The sequence below is a fragment of the Triticum aestivum genome, chromosome 4D (genome assembly GCF_018294505.1).
Source record: "Triticum aestivum cultivar Chinese Spring chromosome 4D, IWGSC CS RefSeq v2.1, whole genome shotgun sequence".
Lineage (NCBI taxonomy): Eukaryota > Viridiplantae > Streptophyta > Magnoliopsida > Poales > Poaceae > Triticum > Triticum aestivum.
In genome coordinates this window covers 444,457,299-444,477,840 of record NC_057805.1, presented here as the reverse complement: position 1 = coordinate 444,477,840, position 20,542 = coordinate 444,457,299, and the positions used below count along the sequence as shown (strand labels likewise).

At 46.4% G+C, this 20,542-nt stretch overlaps 1 protein-coding gene and 1 long non-coding RNA gene across 2 annotated transcripts; one reads left to right on the top strand and one right to left on the bottom strand.

The window, feature by feature from the left end:
- Nucleotides 1-6,052, bottom strand: LOC123098486 (pentatricopeptide repeat-containing protein At2g41720). The gene is made up of 3 exons (XM_044520486.1): nucleotides 5,744-6,052; nucleotides 4,001-5,014; nucleotides 1-342 (listed from the first exon to the last, which is right to left on the bottom strand). The coding sequence occupies exons 1-2, from the start codon at nucleotides 5,984-5,986 to the stop codon at nucleotides 4,013-4,015; spliced, it is 1,245 nt and encodes a 414-aa protein (XP_044376421.1). The 5' UTR covers nucleotides 5,987-6,052; the 3' UTR covers nucleotides 1-342; nucleotides 4,001-4,012.
- A 2,892-nt stretch (nucleotides 6,053-8,944) lies between these two features.
- Nucleotides 8,945-13,563, top strand: LOC123100253 (uncharacterized). The gene is made up of 5 exons (XR_006448377.1): nucleotides 8,945-9,314; nucleotides 10,596-12,096; nucleotides 12,178-12,442; nucleotides 12,524-12,608; nucleotides 13,362-13,563. It is a non-coding gene; the product is annotated as an uncharacterized lncRNA (long non-coding RNA).
- The last annotated feature ends 6,979 nt before the right edge of the window (nucleotides 13,564-20,542 follow it).

The window sequence follows — 20,542 nt, the reverse complement described above, 5'->3', positions numbered from 1 at the left end:
TATCCAAGAGAACCACTTGATCACCATGTTCCCAAGTCAGTAAATGGCATCATACCTGCATCTTTACATTGAAGCATGGTTTGATAAAAGCAAAGGAACATGATTTACACTGTAGCAATGCAAATCAACCTACAACTTCATAAAGGCACTGGTATTCTTTTGGGACCACACAAATCTGAAAGGAAAATTTGGTTCTGGACACTGCACTTGGTTGGAATTGTTGCCACATCTGACTAACTGAGCCAACCTGCCTGTTGTCTGTCCCACTTCTCTTCTCTCTTCTAGCTGTTCCCTCATCTCTTTTTGAGGGGAAGTAAGACATTTCACACCCCTTTTTCCCTCCTAAAAATGACGATTTGATAATTCAGTCAACGTGTTGTGCAATGAGCATCTTATCCATCAGCAAACGACAATTGTTATTAAGGTGTCCCATCTTGGATGCTTGGGTGACAAGGCGCCTTGGCAGCGCCTTACAATTTTGCCCACCTCGCTTAGTCAACACTTAGGCGTCAAGGAGGTGGCTCACCTAGGACGCGTTACCGCCCTGAGCAGTGTGATAGATTATGTGATGATTTAACAGATGCGGTGTCAAGGACCCAATTATGCCAAACCTAAAGTATACTTGAGAACCCATACTTCTATGATTCTATCTAGGAATCATTTGTTTGCTCGAGTGTTATTCGATTTCTACACGCCATTTACCTCTGTAACTAACCGAGTTGAAGTCAGTTATTGGCTTGTACGTATTCTATAACTACCAGAGCTATTAAATATCTGAATGTCTATCTCACCTAGAGCTTGATGTCTTAGATTATGAGAGGTCAAGAATGCCAGAATTATTTGCCTGAATCTTTAAATTCAAACAGATGCATCAAATTATTTATCTTCTCATCCAAATGGGGTCCATTTTTGTTTTCTTTGATATTAACCATCTACATACAAAATAATTGCACAAGCAACCATTATTGCGCTCAAGTCTGGAGTTGCATATATATTAATTCTATGTTATTTTTCCTCACAAATTTGCAGTGCATTTTATCCTTTTTGTTTTTCACCAAATTATGCACCATACTGGTAGTTGATGCATGCTGGATTGCGATTAGTCCTATCCTGCTGCAAAATACGCAGGTTCCATGGAAAGGATTAAGATTTAAGGATATAACTAATGTTATATGGATAGATTCTCTCCATTCATCTATTACTCCCTCCGTCCCAAAATAAGTGACTCAACTTTGTACTACACTTATTTTGGGACGGAGGGAGTACAAGTATACAAGGCCCTCCATTGGAAACTTCTTTCAAATACGACTCTAATGGTATACTTATTGTGGCATATAACATATATTTTCTTGATCAAATCGATGATCAAAGTTAGACCCTATGAGATGGTTGTGTATAAATAAATGGAGGCAGTAGCTCTTAGCAAAAATTCAGATCAAGTTGCAGAAAAGGAAAACTATTTGACGGATAAAGAGCGCCAAATATCTTAACCGAAGCAATTTGTAGGAGAAAAAAACAATAATAAGATAACAAAAAGGGAGGGCTTCCACTCTGGCTTGCCAAGCGCCGTCCACATGGTTGACCACACCGTTCTTGCAAGGACACATCCTACGAGTATGTCTTGACTGGTGACCGCCGCCAGCGTAAAGAGACCCATGCCATCACAATGCTGGTCATGTGGGAGTTGTGGAAGCATCGCAATGCGATTGTCTTTGATGGTGCAACGCCATCCCTGAGACATATCATGACCCAAGTAGAAGCGGAAGGGCGTGCTTGGCTACGGGCTGGCCGCCTCGCAGGGGATTATGACGCACTAGGGGGGGCTTGTCTAGGTGGGTAGCTAATGAGTACTTAGTCTTGCGTTGTTGAGGTGGACGTGTGATGGTGTTCGGGTGAAATTGTAACCTAAACCTTGCATGTGGACCTGGATACTCTTACCCACTCCCCCCCCCCTCTTAATGCATAGTACGCACACTCATGCGTATTCTAGAAAAAAAAAGTTCGGAAAATCGTCAGTAGCATCATGGATAATTGGATAGTAGACGAACCCTCGAACCCTATCAAGATCAGATGGACCACCCTCATACATTGGCATATTGCTATTGTATATGTGTCATCTGTGTTAAGTTAATATCAACAACAGTTCTGTGATCATGATCCTCTTTTCTTAGCTCTCTAGAGGGATGGGTTCCATTGGAAGTGACTACTTAATACTGAAGGTACCCACGAATTAGACCCTAGAAGAATTAAAACAAGTTAGCAGAACTAAAGATCGGATATTATCTAGTATCCCTTCCTTCGGCATGATACCACACAAACAAAGCAACAACGTGGCTTATATACTGGGGCCTGGCTATATAGCAACCTATTTCGTACGTCTTAATCCACTAATTACCAGCCTCGACCCCCCTCCTCTCCTTCTACCCTTCGCCGCCGCCGGCAGCGGCCTCCGGCGGCGGATGTTCCTTCCCCGCGCGCCTGGAGGGGGAGTCGGGGCTCCCTCCTGCCCGGCGGCGGTGGGGCCCAGCGGCGGAGCTCTGCGGGCCTCGGGTGCTCTCGATGCGGCGGCGTGGTCGTTGGCTGCGGGGCGACGCGGTGGGCGGCTGGCCGGCGGCGCCCGCTCGGCCCAGATCTGGGCCCTTTCGGGTCCCATCTGGGCTGGGGTGGGCCTGTGGGTCGGCGCGCGACGGCGCTGCTCCCTGGAGGTGAGGCTTGGCGGCCGTGGCTACGGTGGTGATGGCTCCGGCGGCCGGCGTGGCTGCAGGGACTATCCGGACCCGTTGGGGTCCGGCCAGGCCGGTGGCGGCCTGCCAGGTCCCTGTTGCTATGTCCGGCCGCCTCCGCGCGGCGGTGGAGGTGGTTCCCTCCTGTCGGCTGCGTTGCGGTTATCATCGAGTCCGGTGTCTCCTCGTCCTACCTCCAGGTCTCGTGTTGGTGGCCTCAGTGAGATGGTGAAGATGGTGCGGTGTCCGTGGTGGCACAGGCTGGTGGGCGGCATGTTGGGCGGCGCGCTTCCGATTGTCTTGGGTGGCGGTGGTGGTTTCGGGGCGAGAGATATCTCTGGCAACTCGTTCGCCACCGGGGCGGCTGCGCCCATGGGCGTTGCCGGACCCTCCTGAGGGGCGTCGGTGATACCCCTTCCCCACTGCCATCCATGTACCAGGGGAAACCCTAGACTTGTCCGGGCAGCAGCGGCATCGTCGTCGCATTCCTTCATGAAGGTGTTGCTTGGTACGTGAGGCTTCGGAGTGCTTGGCGGGTGGTGGTACTTCTCCGGAGGGTGCAGCGGGTGTCGGCCATCTTCGCTTAGTTGAGCTGCCGGCGTCGACATTTGTTTCTTTTTTCTTTCTCTCCTTTTTCTTTTGGGCTCGTTTGTGCTGCGGCTCCAGCAAGCTCGTTGTATCGGTTGGTCGTTGTTTTATAATCTAAAGCGGGGGGAGACCCTTTTTCTTAAGTACTCCTAAGTCTGTTATACTACATGAAAAAAAAATGGAAGTGTATTTATGAAAAATACTTCAGACAAGGGCTATTAAACCATACTATATGATGCAGAGGCCGGGGTTATCCCCTTTTCAGTAAAAATAAATAAATCATACTATATATCAGAATATCTTTTACAATCAGGAGGGCTAGCTTTAAGAACTTCGAGCCTAACAACATGACATAACACCTCACAGCAAAAAACATGATACTGTGCCTGTAAGATACAACAACTACGTACCTAAATGGCATGTTAGGAAGCAAAAAACCTCTCACTGGTCTGCAGAGTGAGGTTAAAACCCATCCCCACTACACAAACCGCCACATATCCTATACACTACAGCTTTGTGACATCTTGGTTAAATAGATAAATAATCAACATGATACTGTGCCTGTCGAGAGATCGTTCCTAAACCTAATTAGAGCTAGGAAAAGTGGCACCAAGATCTGATGTTGATAGTTCAATGCACTTAATTTATAACTTCTGGAAATACCAAACAAAGGAAGCCAGTGTACATACTTTTTTGGAACATCATGCAAATCCAGCTTCCCTCATATCTTTTATGGTTGCCTCAAGTCTTTGATGCAAGTCAAACCTCTGAAATCCAGCAACTAATATATCGTAGCTAGAGCGGGTGAGCATGTACAAACTTCGGATGCGGTTTAAAAACATCTCCAACCTATCAAAGGCCTTGTGACGAAAATATGAACAGATAACAGCCTCAACATCCTCTGGGCACAGAAACATCATGCCATCATCCAACATCCGGTCTATTGCATGTTCCATATCTGACAAGAGATCTGCACTAGCATAGAACCTGATAATTCCACAATGCAGTTGAGTTGCAGAACTAAAGTGTGCTTCTTTTTGTATTAGGGCGAGCAGCTGCTCCATTATATCAACTTCACCTCCATCCAGGCATAGTCTTGTTAGTCTGTCAACCAAAGCTTTATTCAACTCCCAGTCGCCATCACTGACAAGTTTTATGAAACTTTTGACCCTATTACCCTCTTCTGTTCTAGAAAGCACCTCAAGCTTGGCCTCCAAAATAGTACAGGTTGGCTTCATTTCAAATGAAACCATTTCTTTGAAGACTAACTCAGCATCATCTAGCTTGTTCAACATAACAAATCCCACTATCAAAGATTCGAAAGCTTGAATACCCGGAACAAACCCTGCATTCTTTGCAGCCAAGTACCAGCTCATCATAGCATCGCCACTTCGGAGCCAGGAAAATGCAGATATGAATGCATCGTATGTAGCACGGTCAGGTTTGTAGTCCTCTATTCCTTCCATGGTCTCGTATAAGGTCACTGCAGCAAGGAGATCTCCGACCGACAAGAAAGTGTTAATAAGGGCATTGAAAATGTCAGTGTTCAGTTGAATTCCCTGTGCCTCTGCACACTCAAAGACTCTCATTCCAAGAGCTGCATTCCTTGTCTCTCCACAGAAACGGATTATTGTCGAGTAGGGTTCACAATTATAACTATTAACCCCTTCCTTTAGTAGCCTCTCTAGCTTCCATTCCAAGACCTGATCCAATGTTAGTCTCATATTAGTTCACCTAATAAAGATCTGTCATTACAAATACAAAGAAGAAATCTCATGAATCCGAAAAACTACCACACAAAACTCACTGATCATATTGGCTATAGACTAAGCTATATCTGCTATACCTCAGGCCACCACATGCATCGCATCTGATTCTAACACGAGGGAGAAGGGGGCAGGGGGGTTTCTCTACCGCTTCTACTAAATAAAACTATGAACAAAGATGTCAGCCTGCATCTTTGAATTCCCCCTCTTCGCCTGAACTCTCTGTTCTGAAGAAACAAGAGCATACCACTTCGACAGGTTAACCAGACGAGTTAAAATCCACGGTGCTGGAGTCACCATATTACCGAGTAGTTGTGTTGGCTGTTAATTACCCGCATTTAGTTACTTTTATCTTTCAGTTAGGATTGTTACCTCAGTAAACCTGTCAGCTATAAAACACGGGGTGGGAAAGAGTTGAAATATCGCCTGGTGACTTTGGTTTGCTATTTCTCCGGTGTAAGGAAACCTAGTTAATCTGTTTCCGAATCTGGGGAATTTCTCCCAACTTATCAACACGAATCCGGAAATCGTGCTTGAAATCCTATTTCCTTATGATTTCTGCTGTTGTTCTTGTGAGAGCTTTCGGGATCTCGAATGCTACTAAACAGAACTATGAAGAAATCACAAATGGGTTGGAACTGGAAATACAGGGTATGAGGAGCTCACGAGGTGCGCCTTGGCTGGGTAGGACGCGCGGACGAGGGCCGCAGCAAGGGGCTCCCAGAAGGCGCCGTCGCGGTGCGGGACCGAGGAGGTCGCCTCCTCCATGGTGGCCTTCACGCGGCACTCCGGCTCCGCCACCAGGCGCGAGAGCAGGGACGCGTACAGCTCCTCGCCTGACGCGGTGGTGGCGGCGGCTGCAGTTCGCATCCCGCGCCACAGGCGGCGACGAGCGGCGGCGACAGCCATCGATGATGAACCCGCTGCAGTTTCTGCTTGAGATTTGAGATAAGTATGTCAACCCTCCCAAATATTTGCTTTACGAGTTTTAAAAAATGCTTTACGCTCCCGTTTGGAAAAGCACGGTACTGCGTCCAAAACAGGTTCATGCATGTTCCATGTAACGACCGTTTGACCTAAAAATCGAATGAATGCATATATGAATGGATGGTTAAAAGCACATTGATATTTTCAGCCCACTAGAATTTAAATCTTAGACTCACCAGTGGTCGCATATTTTTTGATTTATTTTAGACCTTTCGGTGATGTGCGTTCGGTGAAAGAAGACATTCTCAACTACAAAAGCGTTTATGACGACTTCGTCAATCTCAGATGATGTGCCGGCTCAATCTCTCGAAGGTGCTCATAGGATAGAGTGCGTGCACGTGTTTATAGGAATGAGTGCACATATGTATGTATGAGCGTTGCGTTTGTGTTGTGTTAAAAAAGAATTAATAGAAATTATCGCTCTAGTATATTCTTTAGCTGACTCTTACTTTTAGGCATATATAGTTTTTAAAACAGGATCAAACGATGGTTCAATCAGGAAAGTTAGAATTAAGGACTCGTTCGGTTTTTTAATGTGTGTCAATCTTTTAATAGAAAAACCAACAAAATATCGAGAAAATCGTGTATAAATGGGTTAAGTAGGAATCAAACCTATGTAAGCCCAAAAGCCAATACCAACTGGGCTAGGTACAATTTGTGATTTAATAACGGATTACAGCCAATATTAAGTATGTCCATTTGATCAGAGGTCCATTTCGTAGAAAAAATAACTTGAATATTTTGGTTTTTTGTCGCTATTGAACCGGAGATCCGACTGGTAAAGACCTAAATCGATAATCTCACCGGTTTGATTGCCGGTCCGGTGTTTAAAACTATGCTTTTAGGGTGTGCCTTATTTAAAAGATACTCCTTCTACCGCCTCAAAATTGCACAATCACTCCACAATAGACACCTTCCGACGTCCATCAGTGTTGACGCCGCCCTCGTAGCGTAACTTCCTTTGTGATGCATTGGCTTGTCCCTGTGCTCTGCTTCATGTCGCCATGGCCGGTGTCACACATAGCTCGATGTCGGCCGGCCTCTGCCCATGTGTTGTTGCTTGAACAGTCTTCCGGCCCTACAGGAACCCTCTTTCGTCCGTGACCCATCACCTCTATCCCCCCTCCTCATGTCGTGTCAGAAATGCGTGAACTGAGCTCATCCAATGCGAGTTCTAGAGTTGCGGCTCAAGGTGCGCAGCAAGAACGAGGTATCCCTCCTCCCCGTGATGCTCCTCGCAGGCTGATGGAAAATGTGTTGGCCAAAAACCTAGCCCTAAGGGCCACCAATCCTCTACGTAGGCCCAGCCCATCGTCCATTCCCTAGATTTATCATTCTTTCCTTTATCCTCACGCATGCGCTCCTCCACTCATTCTTCTTTGGGCTCTTCATCTTTCTTGTCTGCAGCGAACGCTATGCCGCCATTGATACGCTTCTCTCGAGCACCACTCCTACTCTCCTCTCTCCACCTACTGGCTATCACGCTGCAAGCAGCTCCCTCCCCTGCCCGCACAACACTGTGAGCACCTCTTATCGGCTACCTCATCATCATCCCGTCAGGGGCGCGTCTACGCTCCTTTTGGTGCGGGTTTAAGTGGGGGTAGTTTTGGTCGATGATGCAAGCATTCGCCAGGAGGCAATGTCGCGCTCGCCGCCTACCGGCAAGACGTTGCTTCGATGGCTACCAAAGGACGTTGGGCTATTGCAATCGGTGGCACCGGATGTTGCAACCGGTGGCATCAACCGCCGCAACAGATGACATCAACTGTTGGGACCGACGGTGGTGGATGCAGCGACCGACAACTTCCACTACTAGAATTGGCGGTTGCGGATGCTACCATCGATGACGTCCAATGTTGGAATCCGTACCGCCAGATCCTGCGTCCGACGACATTTAAAGTTGGAACCGACAACGTCCGGTGCTGGACTGGTGACGCCCGATGTTGCATCCGGCCACCGCTTGTGCTACAAGTGTCGCGACGGACACGCCAAGGTGTTGGGTGGATGCTGCAATGGCAGACGGCGAATGTTGTAAGGCCGAGTGATGAGGATGCTACGAGGCGCTGCAACTGTGAGATTTTTCCGGCGAGGCAGAAACTGTTGTGGAATGGGGGTGGGGCCGAGGAGCGGTTAACCGGTGGCTGATGTAGCTTTTTTTTGGAAATCGGTGACTGATGTAGCTAATTGATCGTCGATGTTGGCTCAGGTCGTTGGGCTGCTGTGAATGAAGACGGCACACACTGCTCAGGGACGGGGAGCGCAGTGGAGGCATTGGGGCTTTGCACGAGGAAGATGTGCAAAGGCTGGAGCTGCGTGCGGAGGTGGATCAAATGATCACGGGGAGACGCATCGTATGGTGCAGACCTTTCGAGGAGAAGGCCAATTTGGCTCCCGGGCTCAGCTACACCCTCTCCGATGAAAAAAAATCAAAACAAATACTAGAAAAATTTCAAAAAATTCCAAAAAAATTGTGTGGTAGTTAATTTGATGCGTGAGGTTCGCTACAAATTTCAACCCGTTTGGACATTTGAGCAGCTCTCTACAAAAAAAGACAAAATCGGGGTCTGTAAAAAAGTTCATTGTTCACGAACTGTTTTGACTCGATTTGTCTTTTTTGCCAAGAGCTGCTCAGACATCCAAATGAGTTGAAATTTGAAGCGGACCTCACGCATCAAATTATCTACTACGCAAAAAAAATTGATTTTTTTTATTTTTCTAGTATTTCGTTTTGAATTTTTTCTGAGCGGGAGCATCTGAGCCCGGGCTTAGATGTGGATTTTCGCCTTTCGAGAGCCTACCGAAGCCGAGTATCTCTACTCCTAATGGAGCAGTTAGTAGTCTCGCTTCCAGGTTTATTTTCGGCCGGTTTATTTTCGTCCGATTTATTTTCGTCGGTTTTTTTTCGCGTCATCTCCCACCACCGTCTCTCTCGTTGGTTTATTTTCGTCCGCCCAGGCACCTGCCCGTAAGGGTTTCCATGCCCTGCAAGGTCGGAGCGGTGGCGGTGGCGGCGGCGGCAGCAGCAGACAGTCATACGCACGACGAGTGGTGGTGGCGGCGGCGGCTTCTGGTCATCATCCCGTCAGGGTCGTCGTGCGCAAGCACCAACCAGACGGGTCCGGGCACCGGTCGCGAATGAGCTGGGTCCGTCCGAGGCGCGCCAAGGCATCGCCAAAGCCCAAGCCCGAGACTCCGGCCAATCGAACTCGGCAGCCCCCGTCTTGGCGATCTCGCGACTCTGGCCATGTCGGTGAGTACCCCTCCCTTCAGATCTCGATTCGCCCCCACTTGATGGCCCGCTCCCCTCGCCCCTGTAGATCTTCTCCGCCGCCAACGAGTGGTAGGCTGGTAGCAGCCCACACAACATAGATCTGCCGTCCTTGGTTCGCCCCACGAGCCGGTCGCCGATGGCTGCCACATTGATTCGTTCATCCTCCCAGTAGTTGCACGTGGCGGTCCCTGCCCTCGCCGGTCTGAGTAGAGGCTCGTTTTTCCTGATGGTGATGCGCACCCGGCGATTGCGCGTCCTCCTGATGGTGGCGCTCTGCCAGCGGGTTTCTCCCTTCAATCCCTACCCCTGACTCTGGATGCAAGCGGAGCGAGCAGCGACCAGCCCGCACTGGCTAACGCGGGCGTTCGTCGTCCTACGGAGTACATCTTATAGCTAACCTACACAAGATGCGCCATGCAACTGTGACGGATGGCTAAATATAGAGCAGGTAGGCATTGGTACAAGCTGACTTGCACCACACACACCGGCGAGAGTGTATCCTTTGCCGTATTATTCAGGTCCTGATCAGGTTCCCTATTGCACGCACATGAACAATCTCCAGCACCTACTGCGGCAGCGCCGCCTCGCCGCCCGCCGTGGACACGCCGCACACTCATTGCCGCATCACACTCTTTGCCACCGGGTGCGCCACCACAACCACCCGCCCTCAGCTGATGCGCACAGCCGGACCAACTGGGTCATCATGAGCTCCGTGGCATGCCTGGTGTTGTCGCTGGGGCACAAATTGAGGAGTGCACGCTGTGTGGGATGAACCTGTTATACAATACAGTCGTGCACCTCTATCGCGTCGAGAAGGACAGGAATTCTCAGGAGAGTTTTCTCCCTTTCGTAGGATACGCGAGACTGTGCGACGTCCGCTAGACAAAGTGGTCGGACTATTTGAGACCGCTTGACATGATGTGGTTGGCCCGGCGCCGTTTTGCGGGTTTTCTTCACGGGACGGCGCAGCGGCTTAGTGGGCTGCCCCCCCCCCCCCCCCACACACACACACACTTGCATCCTTACCCCTGACCCATTGATTCTTCCCCGTTTGATTTGAATTTGATGTTCAACTGTAGGACTGAATTTTGAAGTTTGTCTTGGTTTATCTTGAATTCCCTCTGACCCCTAATCATCTGTGTGTAGTAGAACTACTTGTCCTTCCTATACCTCCACTAACTTTTTTCTTACTATATCATAGTTGTTTGATTATTGGCAAACAAAACAACAATTATTTACCTTATCCTTTTTTATCTGCAGATTGGTCCGGCAACATGGAGAGGAAGCTGCAAAGAATCTCCAAGTGGATTTTAGGACCACTACAGCCAAAGTTTTCATGAAAACTGCAGGGTTGCTTAAGAGGAACAAACAGTTCTTAAGTTCATTACATTAGAGTGGCTGCTCAGCTGTAAATTAGTAATACATGCACATAGAGACTAATCTGCTATGTTCAGTAGCAATATATCAATTAAGTTCAGTACATGGTTCGTGTATTGCATATGATGGTTCAGATATGGTTTATTCCATTCAGGCTATTCTGCTATGTTGTGATGAGTTTGGGCATTTGGACGAAGAGAGCAAATCGATTATGGAGAAGAATTTTTGTGTGCCGTGGATTTGCCATTGATGATTTAGACTTTAGTTTGCACCATCATTGTAGTATTATATTACTCCCTCCGTTTTTATTTACTCTGCATATTAGAGTTGACTGAAGTCAAACTTTCTAAAGTTTGACCAAGTTTATAGAAAAGATTATAAATATTTACCATTACAAATCTATATGATGTTGAAGTACATTCAACAATGAATCTAGTGATATTGATTTGTTATTATATATGCCAATATTTTTGTCTATAAATTTGGTCAAAGTTTACAAAGCTTGACTTTGACCAAAGCTAATACGCGAACTAAATAAAAACGGAGGGAGTACTAAACACTTGATTTTTTTTTCATTTAGACATTTCTTTTTGGTAGGCACACCTATGTCAACATATTGTGCCCTCCTTAAATTCAGTTACAAGTACTTCTGTGTGTGTGATGTTGCCTTCTCTTATGATGTGCTCATAGGCCAAAGTGATTTCTCCTCTCTTTATCTGTAAAACTATAACCCAACATTCTTGGCCGCCCACCCATGTTTGACTTGGTCTATATGGCAGTGTGCAGAAAGCCTGAGCCCAAGAAAACTCCATTGTGGCTCACTGCTTCTGCTGATGAGTCGTATAAAAAGAGTCATGTGCTATCCATTTATTATTATTATTATAAGTTCATCGCTACCACTTTTACTTCTCTTTATTGTTTTATGTGCCTTTGTATAATATGCTATTATAGGATATTTTCTTGTTCCAATCAAATCCATAATATAGTTCATCCTTACTAAATAGTAGTGTCTACTTAACTAATCTGTACTAAGATCTGGTGGCTTTGGTAGTTTCATCAGTATCTTGCACTTCTTATATATAAGGCCTCTTTAGGAACTTCTAAATTTTTATTTTGTCATTAGTGGTGTGGTGTGTCTGGTTAAATTGGTATTACTAATAGCTTTCTTTCAGTTTTCTCTTCAATTACAGCTTGTGGAATTTGAGGAGAATCTGTGCACCAGCATCCGACTCCTTGATGTTGCTCTGATCATATTGTGTAAATATATTTCTAATAAAGCAATCGCCCGATGGTGTACATGTTAGAAATAACAAGATGTAATCATCAAGTGTGAGAGATGGCAACATCATGATGGGATGGTATGTACTGTTGTGCTCATCAATAGGTTAGTCTTTCATTCTCTTGCAGCCAGTATGTTTTTTGTTATGCAAACAATTAGGAAATATCTAATTTCTATGGTTGGCAGGGGGAGCTCAAGGTCATGGCGGGGCTTCGATTTTTCTTGTAGAAAAGAGAGACAGAGGAGGATCCAGGGAGGAGGAGAGGTAGGAGAAGAAGGACGGGGAAGTAGGAAGGGTGCAGTAGGGGTGAGTGTGCTTCCGCCTGCCATGCCCAAGGCTTGATCTGACGCCGCCTCTCCTCTACCCATGCTGTCTGTGACACGTCAGATCCCCAGCTGCCGGCACTTCTCCTCTGCCCATGGGCCATGGCTGTTCTGATGCATCAAATCCGTAAGCTTCCAGTCGCATCTCCATCTCTTGCAGATTGATTTACAATTGGGACCTCTAATGATGGTGCCGTCCCTAACAAAGACTGCAGATCGATCTGCTGTAACATTGGCTGGGTGTTCTCTTCTCGACTCTACCAACACTCTGGAGTTACAAGCAATTACATCAGGTAGATATATCTATGTTCTTTTTTTTTTGCTTTGAGCTTGTTTGATTTTATTGGTAAACGGGGAGAGGCTGGTGAGCTGTCAGCACATCTTGGCCACAACTGATTTACAGAAAGACGAATAGACATGCAGACTAAGCTCCATAGCAAAGGGATTTTGGTAGTACATGCCATGTTTATGCTCACTGTTGAATAGTCTGTATATAACTATTTATGCAATACTTGAACCATAGGAGCAATTCATTCTGTATATTTTGCTGGGGATTGTGCCTTGCAGTCAATTTATAGAAGGGTAAGATGTATCGCAATATCTTTGACTTGCATTCTCTGTGATGTCAAGTAAGAAAATAGAATATATATACTCTTTGAATTATCTTTTCTTTTTTTCGATGTCTCTATCTTACTTATATAATCCAATTGGCATTCGCTAGAGTTTCTGTTGATGAAACATTTGTTTTGTGATGTGAGGAGGTTCTGTTTGTGACTTTGCAATCAATATTCATAGATACGGTTCGTAGATCATGATATCTGCACAATCTAAATCTACTTCCTGTGACCATATATTGTATTAATGGGTTGTGTCAGGGTTATTTTATCAACTACTGGGTTGTTGATCTACATTACGGTTTAATTCTTACACGAATTAATGTTGACTCGATTCCCTGTAGTAGGTTGAGAGGCTTCTCCTCTCATGATTTACTCTGATTAGTTTGCTTGGCTCCATGCTCCTCATGATTTCTTTGAATTTTTCTGTAGGAGCTCGGTCAAAAATCACCTAAGAAAAATATGTCGTTCTTCTCTACAAGGGTTGCATGTGGAATTTGAGGAGAATCTGTGCACCAGCATCCGACTCCTTGATGTTGCTCTGATCATATTGTGTAAATATATTTCTAATAAAGCAATCGCCCGATGGTGTACATGTTAGAAATAACAAGATGTAATCATCAAGTGTGAGAGATGGCAACCTCATGATGGGATGGTATGTACTGTTGTGCTCATCAATAGAGTTAGATCACTTTTCTGTCTGAGAGTCGATTTTTTTGTGCGTTAGATGGATTGACAAGTACCAAAGATTGATGCCAAGCAGAACTAAAACCTGTCCATGGGTTACCTTCAGTCCCGCATTCCAATCAACAACATTGGGCCGAGCGAGCGCACGGGTGGCGCAAGAGGCAATGGGCAGCCGGTGGAGACTGAGTGGTGAGCGGCGGTGGCGAGGCCGAGCAGTTGGCACCAGCGGCAAGTAGGCAATTACCGTGACGGGCGAGCGGACGGGGCGAGTAGGTGTCACGATTGCATCACAATTGGGATAAAGTAAACAATGCATACGTGTGGCCATTGACTGATTTTGTGTGTTGTGTGCTTGTGTTAATAGCCAACCAAATCAATCAGCCAAGGGCCATTATGTACGTGAGTGTGTTAGCAGTGGGTATATCTGAAGATTATTTCTCAACTCGGCATGTGGGTAGAGACTAAAAAGACGATGCCATGGTAGCATGGCAGACCTGGCAAGTGCCACGAACATCATGATATTCTTCCTTTTCTTAATTCCTTGATTTGAAAAATAATTTGCTCTGCGTGTGTAGGAACATAGCAGTCGGGCAAACGACACTTTAGCATCTTGATCTATCAAGGGAAATAATTTCTTTACTTTAGAAAATGTGGGTTTGGATTGGTCTGTTGAGTTATGGCTGGCTGATCGGAATAATTTTTCTATTTAAACAGTGTAGCAAATAGCATTTCATTAGAGATTGGTCTGTTGAGTTATGGCTGGCTGATCGGAATAATTTTCTTATTTAAAAATGTAGCAAATAGCATTTCATTAGAGATGGCTTTGCAACAAATTGCAAATCGCGCAAACCAAGCCATCGCCGCCTCGTCGCTCTCGCCGGGAGCGACAACAACCGCCGGTCTCTTCTTCGCCTTCTTACCCGGCATCTCCTCCATCCGGATGCCCTGCGGCACGAGCCACTCCGCCACCGCCTGGGACTCGACCTCCGGGAAGTTTAGGTCCGTCTTCGGCTGTCTGGCACGCCACACCGCCACGTCGTAGGCACGAGCGGCCTCATCGGCAGTGGGATACGTGCCGAGCCACCAACGCTGTCCGGCGTCGGAGAACTCCAGTCCGAAGTTCCCGGAGGGCTTCGCCCTCATGCCGAAGAAACCGGACTTTCCCTTCGTCGTCTTCTTCGGCGCCATCGGGGAGCGGGGCGGCGACGTGCGGCGCGGGGCGGAGGCGGACGGAGCGGGGCGGCGGCATGCGGCGCGGGGCGGAAGCGGACGGAGCGGGGCGGCGGACGGACCGGAGAGGAGGCGGACGGAGCAGGGCCGGAGAGGAGGCAGACGGAGCGGGGCCGGGCGGAGGATGGACCGGAGGCGGAGGCAGCCGGAGAGGAGGCGGGCGGGGTCGGGGCGGCCGGAGCGGAGGCGAACGCGATGGGGCAGCGCGGCGGCAGGCGGCGGCCTAGGCGGGGTGGAATCAGTGGCGGGGGTTTGAATCTACGGCGGGGCGAGACCTTAGAAAGTTAACATGTAACTTTTGCAAACTATTTCAAGAGCCCGTGGCAACGCACGGGCGGTCTACTAGTTACCCACCAGTTTAAAAGAAAGCTAGTAGTTCAAACAATTGCCTTATCTGCAAGCTAAGACCAATCAATTTTTTTTTTTAAAGCTAAAACCAAAACCAATCGGGCCAAGCTACCGACCGACCTATTGTACCAGTCGCCACTCGTCCCACCTCCGGCTCGATCGACTCGCTCGAGTCGTTGTCAACTTCGATCGCAAAACCCTACGTACGTGATCGATCGAGATCCACCTCGCGATGCCGCCGCCTCCGCCACCATCGCGAGCGGTGGCTCCTCCCCCTCCACGCCGGCGGCAACGACGACGCCTGAAAGGACGAACGTACAACATCCACGTGTTCAATTACTACCGCTACCCGCCTCCGCCGCCGGTGGAGGAGGAGCGGGACTGGACGGAGCTGCCGCTGGACGTGACATTAAAAATCTTCCGCTGCCTAGACCCCGTCGAACTCCTCGGCCGCGTGGGGCGGGTCTGCCGCTTATGGCGCGGCGCCACGCGCGACGAGCCCGAGCTGTGGCGCCGCATCCACATGGGTGGCTGCTCCCGGGACCTCCGTCTGGACGTCTTTGCCCGGGAGGCCGCGCGACGCAGCTCCGGCCGGTGCGAGGCGTTCTCCGGAGACTACTTCGGCGACGACGACTTCCTCTCCTTCCTTGCCGATCAGTGAGATCTCTAAATTTTATATCTCCCAAAATGATCTGATTGTTACAATTCATCCTTAAGAGGTTGGTCTGAACTTTAATTAGGCTGGTGTTTCAAAATCTAAATTGCCAAAAAACATAGCGATGATACATAGTTCAAAGTACGAATAAAACACACAACATAGATTCATAGAAAATAAAAAACAACAAGTTCACCGTGAGGGCAGCAGCACAACAAGCCCACTAAAAGCAAAACGACTTAAGGAGAACAGGTAGCTATAGGTAGCCGAGAAGCCAGTGCCTTGAAGTTCCTTGTAAGCACGTCGATGGCCGGCTAGTTACGCCTTTTGCTTAGGGGCCTATATAGGGTCAGTGGCCCGAGCGAGGTGAACATGCTCAATTACAAGCTTATTTCGAATGCCCCAAAGAGTCCTAAGCCGGGTTTACAAAGGTTGTCCACATCAACCACTGGTCCTGGCCAATACAAGCAACGATATTTATATATGCGTCAGGGAAGTTAGCGGGACATCACCCGTTGCCCTAGACTTCGCGGACGCAATTCCAAAGAAACTGGCATAGACACCGAAGAAAAAAATGTGGTTCATGTCCTCTGCCACCTCGCAGAGAAGGCATTGCCCATCTCCAGGTCCATGACGTTTCAACACTTGATCACCAGACGGTAGTCTCCCTCCCATAAGTTGCCAAAGGAAATTTTAACTTGTGCTAACCTTACTGCTTGCATGGAAGGAGGAGATGTTTAGCAATGGTTCTCTTATCTTAAATCTTGCAATGCAAAATTTATTGCCGTTGGCCTTCCTAGATTGAAGGATTTATGATTTCCATTTATGTTTTTTTATTTGGATGCCCTTTAATTCAAAGAAATGGAGCTATCAAATTTTAAAAAAGTGTTGTGTATGCACTCTTTTTTCGAAGAGCCACATTTGCAAGTTGAAATATATTCCTTTCCTCTAGGATTCCGAATGCCATGAAATTTCAATTATGTAATGTTTTTCTTTCACGGTATTTGAGATCATTTGATCTATTCCTTGATCTCGTCACTACTTATCCTAGGTTGGCAACACAGTTTATTCAAAAGCGTAATATTAGTATTCCAATTAATGGGCAATTAATACTTTAGTTTCTAAAAACTAAAAGTTTTCTCACTTCAGTTTAGGAAAAAGAGGTACATATATACCTCTTCTACAAATACAACAAAAAGCATGGTATTAGGGATACCGTGGTTTATTAAATTATGGTTCTTGTCGGTGTTATATATACACCTAAAAAGTTTCTAAACCCGTTGTTTCTAGAAAACCCACGTTATTCTCTAAATACTCCAAAAAATTGAGCTGCCAAACACAACCTTATGGAAGCTCAGTGGATATGTTATATAAGAGAGAAATCTATAGACCATTTTTCCTCGTCATGTAAATATAATTCTTTCGAGAGTTATAGAGGGTAAGATGCATCTATCTCATGTCAGCAACCTCTTTTCGATTCTTATGACCACCCTTGCAGTTAAGGGTGGAAAGTGGTAGTGCATAATTCAAACATGTGATATTTGAGAAAACATATGTAGGGCAAGTCAAGATACACATCCAAACTAAAATGAAAATGGAAGTGAAAAATATCAAAATTTATTTTACAAATAAAAATACAATTGTGGGATATTAGAGCAAATGTGAATATGCAAGTGGATTACCCACCAGTTGTCAAATTTACTTAAATGTGAACATAGAACATTATAGTATAATCCTAGTAGTTTTACGTCTGCCAATCTATCATTGACTTACTGTGTGTCACCAATCGATATATTTTTTTGTCACATAGTCGCTGACTAATTTCTAATACATACTACTCCCTCTGTTTTAAATTAATTGAAATTCTAGATTTATCCTAAATCGAACTTCTTTAGGTTTGATCAATTTTATAGAAAAATGTGCTAAATATTACAACATCAAAAAAATCTAGTGAAACTAATTAGATATCATAGATGTTGATATATAGTTTATACTAAAAAGGGCTTTCGCCCCGCTTTATATATAAAGCAACACAGCCAAACCGATATAAGGTGATAAGGAAAACCTCTTACAAAGCAGGTCAAAGATAAAACAAGATTATTAGGGTACCCACACCCCACCAACAAGCACCCAAGGCTACGGACAAGAAGAGAAACCGCGCCTCCATGAGAAACCGTCGAATGCCGATGCAATGCACACACCAAGTTGTCATGGGCTGCCATTATTGATGATTGTTATCATATGGCTCGGGCTCATGTTCCTTTTTAGCACTGTCATAGAGAAGGGAATAGCGTAGCTCATGAATTAGCTAGAATTGCTAAATTTTCTACACCTCGTACCTGGTTTGATAAGCCTCCTAGTGCCATCACCCCTATCCTTGTAATGGATGCTACTTTGATCACTACTCTTAATAAAGGGGTGATGAGATGTTCAAAAAAAAAAGGTTGTCGCGAGAGATAGCCACTTGCCCTCTCGCTTCGGTCTGTGGATTGCCGATCCTTCCTACAAACAACGAGGGTCGAGAGTGATGACTACGACATCACGTGTAAAACATAGGAAGCTGTCGGGACCTCCCACCATGCTAGATCCAAAGGAGCCTTGAGTTAGGATCCGAGCTCGCCCGTCGATGCGATGAGACGCGGCCAAAGGGTATACCTGAGCTCCACGATGATGCCCCCCAGAGGGTGACGAGCCATGTGCCACCCCCTTCGAGACCGAAGATATGGTCAAGGTTTTCATCTGGAGCCCTGGTGCGGGGAGAGGAACCACAACGACGCCCCCAAGAGGGATACGACACCCGCAAGAATCCCATAAGAATCACCAACTCATAGTTCTGGCACATGGATATCATAGAGTTGGTTGCGAGATTCTTATGGGTTTTAGCTCTTCCCTGCCGCAACTTGTTTGGGACTAAATGCTTTGTTGTTGTATATCCCTGCATAAATGTTGATTTTTGTCTGACTTGATGCTCTGTGACCTTGCATTTCATTTTGGAAGTGAATCGACTATGCTTACTGATGTCCAAACCCTATCCATGCAAGGCACCCTTGCTACGAAGTCTTTACCTCAGCTACTTTCCTACTGTCACCAGTGAAGGATTCGTTGCGGCTATAACTAAGCTTCCTTTCCTCGAGAAGCTCGAACTTAGTAACTGCCACGGCGTAGATGCCAACACTGGAGTGTTTGAGCTCGTTGCCAAAGCATGTCCACGGTTGAGGCTTTTCAGGCATGAAAAACACCGCAGAAGATATGATCCATACTTCAGTGACGATCCCAACAATAACCGTGAAGCCTTGGCAATCGGGAGGATGCACGAATTGCGTTCCCTGACGCTTTATTACGACACCCTAACCAATGAAGGATTGATGGCCATCGTTGACAACTGACCACACTTGGAATACCTTGACATACGCAGTTGTGGTAACATCACCATGAATGATGCCCTCAAAGCCAAGTGTGCTGGGATCAAGACAAAGATATATGTCCCACATAGGTGTAACGATGATAAAGATAACTGTAGTCTAGGTAGCTTTCAGCCTGACTTCCGTATCAGTGTTTACTCTTCATTGATTATGAGTGAGTATTTCCAGGAGCTACAAAAGAGACGAGAAGAGGATGCAGATTATTACTATGATCCTTATTACTACTACCTTAGTGCCCTCGACGAGGTCCATCTTGAGGAGCAAGGTAGGTTACTAGGCAAGAGCGGGTGGAGGTACAACCTGTAATTGGAAGAATAATGGGAGATTGTTGGGCTGGTCTGGATGTTTGGATATGAAAGTGTGCGCCTCTCAGATGTTGCCTTCTCTGCGGAAGTTAAAAGGTGCAACCGGTGTTTTGTTGCTTTATTTTGGTGTTGCGTGTTTGATCCCCTGATTATTTACTGTGTTTTGTTTTGGAGAGTGAAGATGATTTTTCCTGCTACGGTTTCCTCTATCTCCATGTACCTGATCGGGTTGCTGCTTGTAAAACCTCTAGCCCTGGTCTATTTCTTTACTATTGTCTTTTCTCTTATATTGTGTAATTTAGTCCAGAAAATCGGAACTCTTTTAGCAACAAGTTCTTGCAAAAAATCATCTTGCGAAGGAATCATTTTACGTGGGTTTGATAACCTAGGGTCACTCTAGAAAGAAATAAAATAATCTACATCCAAAATCGGATCGAAGGTAATCAACGGCACATCGCTTTCACCCTCTCCATCATCTTCTTAGTGCTCCCTCCGTTATTGCTTTTGGACGAAGCTTTAGCGCGCGGGCTCTTCTCTCCCCTGCTCACAGCCACTTAGCAACCACCCACGCGAATGGCGTGCGGCGATGAAAGACGAAGGTTAGGCAGATGTGCTTAGGGTGGCGCTACCGATCAAGGCTTGTCGAGCTGATGTCGCTGGCGTAACGCCAACGAGGGACGATGGAAGCCTTCCACCATTACGGAGGGCATGTTGGAGGGCTTGCCGGACTCAGCTTTATTCCGCCATGAGAGGATGTGTGTTGAAGGGTGATACGTCTCCGTCGTATCTACTTTTTCAAACACTTTTGCCCTTGTTTTGGACTCTAACTTGCATGATTTGAATGGAACTAACCCGGACTGATGCTATTTTCAGCAGACTTTCCATGGTGTTATTTATGTGCAGAAACAAAAGTTCTCGGAATGACCTGAAACTCCACGAAACATCTATTTGGAAAATAAGAAAAAT

Bases quoted from the DNA above. Each gene is read 5' to 3' on its own strand.
- LOC123098486 (XM_044520486.1), bottom strand. From the start codon at position 5,986: ATGGCTGTCGCCGCCGCTCGTCGCCGCCTGTGGCGCGGGATGCGAACT. The intron at 5,015-5,743 runs GTGAGCTCCTCA...ACATTGGATCAG, and splicing joins ACCCAGCCAAGGCGCACCTC to GTCTTGGAATGGAAGCTAGA.